General features: G+C 36.5%; 1 protein-coding gene across 2 annotated transcripts; it reads right to left on the bottom strand.

The window, feature by feature from the left end:
- Nucleotides 1-731: 731 nt before the first annotated feature.
- Nucleotides 732-3,999, bottom strand: LOC125197163 (phosphatidylinositol/phosphatidylcholine transfer protein SFH11). Of its 2 annotated transcripts, none has more exons than XM_048095873.1 (12): nucleotides 3,905-3,999; nucleotides 3,447-3,791; nucleotides 3,275-3,374; nucleotides 2,942-3,208; nucleotides 2,588-2,665; nucleotides 2,181-2,282; nucleotides 2,001-2,050; nucleotides 1,803-1,911; nucleotides 1,635-1,703; nucleotides 1,257-1,382; nucleotides 1,116-1,157; nucleotides 732-1,014 (listed from the first exon to the last, which is right to left on the bottom strand). In XM_048095873.1, the coding sequence occupies exons 2-12, from the start codon at nucleotides 3,779-3,781 to the stop codon at nucleotides 970-972; spliced, it is 1,323 nt and encodes a 440-aa protein (XP_047951830.1). In that variant the 5' UTR covers nucleotides 3,782-3,791; nucleotides 3,905-3,999; the 3' UTR covers nucleotides 732-969. The 2 variants fall into 2 exon arrangements, with proteins under 2 accessions (XP_047951830.1, XP_047951831.1); XM_048095874.1 differs by having other exon boundaries at nucleotides 1,257-1,379.
- Nucleotides 4,000-4,391: the final 392 nt, after the last annotated feature.

Below are 4,391 nucleotides of genomic sequence, written 5' to 3'. Positions count from 1 at the left end.
TAATATCATATCAGAGCGGGCCCAAGCCGATGATGGATTTATCTCTCTATCTCTTCTCTTGTCTACCCACGTGATGGAAGTCCGATGTGTCATTCCGGCCCACACGTGAGGGGGCGTGTTAAAATTCTAATATCTTGTCCCACATCGGCTTGGTAACGATCCTAGCTCACCTATATAAGTGTGGATAACCCTCCCCCTTATAAGGCCTTTTAAGGGGCGAGTGACCCATTTCTAATACAATGTTGGTAAGAGCCCGTGGCCAGAGCTCGTGGGGGTGGCTGGAGACAACGCTGTGGCTACTATTGAAAAGGAAAACCCTTCGGTTGATGCAGTTGTAATCACACCGGATGATTCGTACCTTCCGGCTATCTTTTGCGATCGAGTTTTGGTGTTTGTGGACTCTAATGGAATAGTTGAGAGGGTTCCTAGTGTTGGTTAGACTCCAACAAATTAGTGACCATATTATTCCAGTTTCTATAATTCCATGCACAACTTGTCATTATAAATAGCTAAATAATTATATGTACAATGCATACTTAAATTCTCTATTTCCTATGCATTAAATGTTATGCGTACCATGTATTATGTGAGAAATAAACATATATGAAGAAGATATATTTCCTTATTTCATTTGAACTTAGTATACTTTTAATTTTTCCTTTAACAACAATTTTGATCAAATTAAAACTGTCCACTTTACACATTATATCAGTCTCGTTGTGAAAATTCAGTAATATTTAATTGAGTGTATATATCACAATAAAAAAGAAAGGATTTGGCGAGTAACATTTACCGAGCATCGTATCTCCTCAATAATTACCGAGTAATGTGCGTGCATTCACCTAGCACAAAAAAAACACTAAAGTGTGGTGACGGCGAACTTATTAATTAGCCACTGCCAAACAACACATATGTTTTGACATTTATTTACAGTTACTGATGTAAAAATAACTGTTTTGGGTAGTTTATTCATCTCTTTAGCTCTTCCATATGCTGTGAAAGTCCTTTTAAGACCTGGGAAAGTGCAGCAATCAAGAAAATGTAAAAAAAAATAGTTGATTTAATGAATAATAGAAATAAGTTAGAAAATAAGTTGATTAATTCTGCTCACTCACCAACTTGGCATCTTCCAATGCAGTTTCAAGCATCTTGATTTTCTGCAAAAAGAAATGTTATTCCATTTTATCTCGGGATTTAATTGAATAATAGTTGAAAAAATACTTGATACTTTAAATTATTGAAAAAAAAAACTATACTTCTTTTGCATCTTCAATCACAGGCTCAAAAGCATGGAGCTTCTGAAAGAAATGCTCATCCACATATTTCCTAGAGTCAGTGGCGATCTCATTTGTTGGGGACGCGTCTTCGAATTCAGAATTCTGCTGCATTTATGTTTGTTTGTGAAAAAAAAAAAGTAAAAACAAGGAGAATTAGAACAGATGGGAACCTCAATGAACTAATACTAATCTCATTTTTCCCTCAGTTTTTCATAGCTATAAATGTTAGCTCTCTGCAAGGAAGATATTTCAGTCAATGCAAGAATATTTTAGCGCGATTTTACAAATTGCTCGATTGAGATTTAGCAGAACATCACTGAGCTACTAGCTAAGGTAGCAAATGGAAAAAATGCTTACATTGTGACTAAACGCACTCTTTTCGCTCGAACAATTCCTCTGCTCACCCTCCTCTGTACAAAGCATTGCCTAGCAGAAAAAGTACAATCTAAGCCACATTACACGAAAATGCATCAATGCGTATACGGAGTATAATTTTTGAAAGTCAGGGAGTCATTGTGGAATAACCTCGAGCGTTGCAGTGATTTCAGGATCATTCCAAGGTCCTTTGTCGCTAAAGAGGCAGCCACCAGTGTCACAACATGTGCAGTCGCCACCCAAGAAACTCGGGAGATTACTATTGATCATCAGACATGGTTTAAAACAACAAAACTAATTGTATGAGCATATTTCCTCCTAAACCAAGTGCATTGAGGAGTAGAGTACCTTGGATCAATAGCTTCAATTAGGCTTCTTTTGTAGTCGGATCCCAACACCTGCAAATTTATTCTATGAAAACTTACATTGAAATTCTTTATTAACCATGATCATTTTGGTGCATATAGTGGATGAAGTGGATATGGGAGAAAGCAGAGATAACTAGGAAAACGAACAACATGTGCTTACTATGATCTTAGCCAAGGTGCGGGCATCAAGAAACGCTTTGATTACTTTCCAAAGTACCCTAAATCCTGGTCCGGCATTTACAATAAAAAGCAGATGCAATGTCTGCAAACATTATAAGTGGAAGGTATTTACTGCATAGAATTTGGAGATGCCTAAAACAAGCTTAACTTTGCTGAATTAGTTAACAAGTAGTATACATTATTCCAAAACATTCGAATCATTACAACATTCTGTTATAGCAATCAATTCTCTCATAGTTGTTAGTTAGTTATGTTTTGGTTAAGTTTTTAGAATGGTTGAAAAGGTGATGTCTGACAAAATGTAGGCAATATGAATCCCATTTCATTTTGTCACACAATATCAGATATGAGATAGCACTTGTGTATTTACACAGTGAATGTATTTACCTCGGGATAATAGCAGCTATCGATTTTTTGAATTTCCATAAACAGATACCTAGCAGGTTTTGAAAAATGGTTCATTCCCTGTCAAACAAAATTGCAAGTCTGAGTAAAATTATCAAATGTAACAGCAAGATACAAGAAAGTTTTCAATAGATTACAAATAAATTTAGCATGTTGTCTACTTCTTCAAGAAATTCCTGTTCTTGTATCACCAATTCTATATAAGTTTTACTTAAGAAATGGAAAATTCAGATATGCAATTCTATGTTGCTATGTTGAATCCAATTTGATAAAGTGATTAGGACCAAATTTCTCTTATTTTCTAGTACTACTATATTGCAGCCAGAGACGTCGTACCACATCCTTTACATCCAAGATACTTATGGTTGAAGCAATGTGTTTCTTTGCAGCAAGTGAGCACGCGGGATATCTCCAGCTCAGAGTCTTCTCCTGTTCACATATGTGATGCTTCACAAATCTCTCAATAGTAGTTACTCGTAGAAACATGTCAAGATCAGCCATTCCGATTCTTTCAATATAAACCGGCCTGCCACATCTGTCGACTCCATGATATCCATGAGGATAACATTTCCTCACTTCTTCACATTCTTCATAACTGAATTCCTGCGTAGATTTTTATAATTCATCATCTAAGAGACACGAAACATTCGAAGGTTGAGAAATCGATACCTGTAAGATTGTGTCAATCCGCATCTCCTCTCGCCACTTAACATACTGCACAAACATGTCTTTAGCTTTCAACAGATCATAGTCTCGCATTCGAAGAAATCTGCACCGAAACAAGCACATCAACACAAATTCAAAACGGAACAAAAAAAATCAGTGAAATCACAATGCATTCCTTAAAAGAGTGTGATAATCCAAATGCTTCTCCGATAAATGACCCTCGAGAAAAAGCAATTCGCGAAACGCATCAACTATTTTATCGTCTTTCGGATTATGAGTCCCCTCGAGAAGCAATTTCTGGCTCTGGCTCTGGCTCCTCCACCGGTACTTGAACGGCTGCGAGAGAAGCTTCATGATGCCGCGGGGGCGTTGCTCTTTTACGGGCGGTAGCTGCCAGTGAGTTTCAATGGGAGGGTGAACGGTTTTGGGGCTCCTTTTAGTACACTTACTGCTAGGGTTTGGCGACCCTGAAATCAACACCTCTTTCAGCAATTCCTTTGGTTTCAGCATGATTTACCTACTACAATCCATCAAAATCAGGAAATATGCAATCACTGAGTTGATGATCTGAATTATCCAAGGTTTTTAAGATCCTTTTTGCTTGATTGCAATTCAACCAAAAAAAAAACTCACGAGTTGATATTCTGATTAATTGCTAAGCAGAGGCAAATAGAAAATTCATTGAATTTGAAAGGATAGAGGAATATATGGAAGCTGGATGAGACAAAATGTGGAAGGCGTTACTGTATAAGTAAAAGAAGGAGAGAGAGCTGCGAAATGGTGATTGCGTGGGTTTGGGTATTGAGATTGCTTTCATACAATGCAATGGAATATTGCGAATGTTTGAATGCCAAGAAACCCCGCCAAATACACGGCTTTTCTTGTCTTCTTAATTTTAATGATTTTACATTAATTTAAGAGTATGACTATTTTAACATTTTTGTTCAGAACATTATCTTTCAAATTATTTGATCCGAATAAATGAAAATTGATCAGATTTGGTCTATTTTAGATTAGCATTTCTAATTAATATATTAATTACTCTCTCCGTCTCAGATTTATAGTCACATTTAGTTATGACACAAGTTTTAAGGAATTGGTGGAGTGTATAATTAATGAA

Source organism: Salvia hispanica, chromosome 6 (genome assembly GCF_023119035.1).
Source record: "Salvia hispanica cultivar TCC Black 2014 chromosome 6, UniMelb_Shisp_WGS_1.0, whole genome shotgun sequence".
In the NCBI taxonomy this organism is placed as follows: Eukaryota; Viridiplantae; Streptophyta; class Magnoliopsida; order Lamiales; family Lamiaceae; genus Salvia; species Salvia hispanica.
Note: the sequence above shows the minus strand (reverse complement) of the source record. Positions and strands in the feature narration are given on the sequence as shown.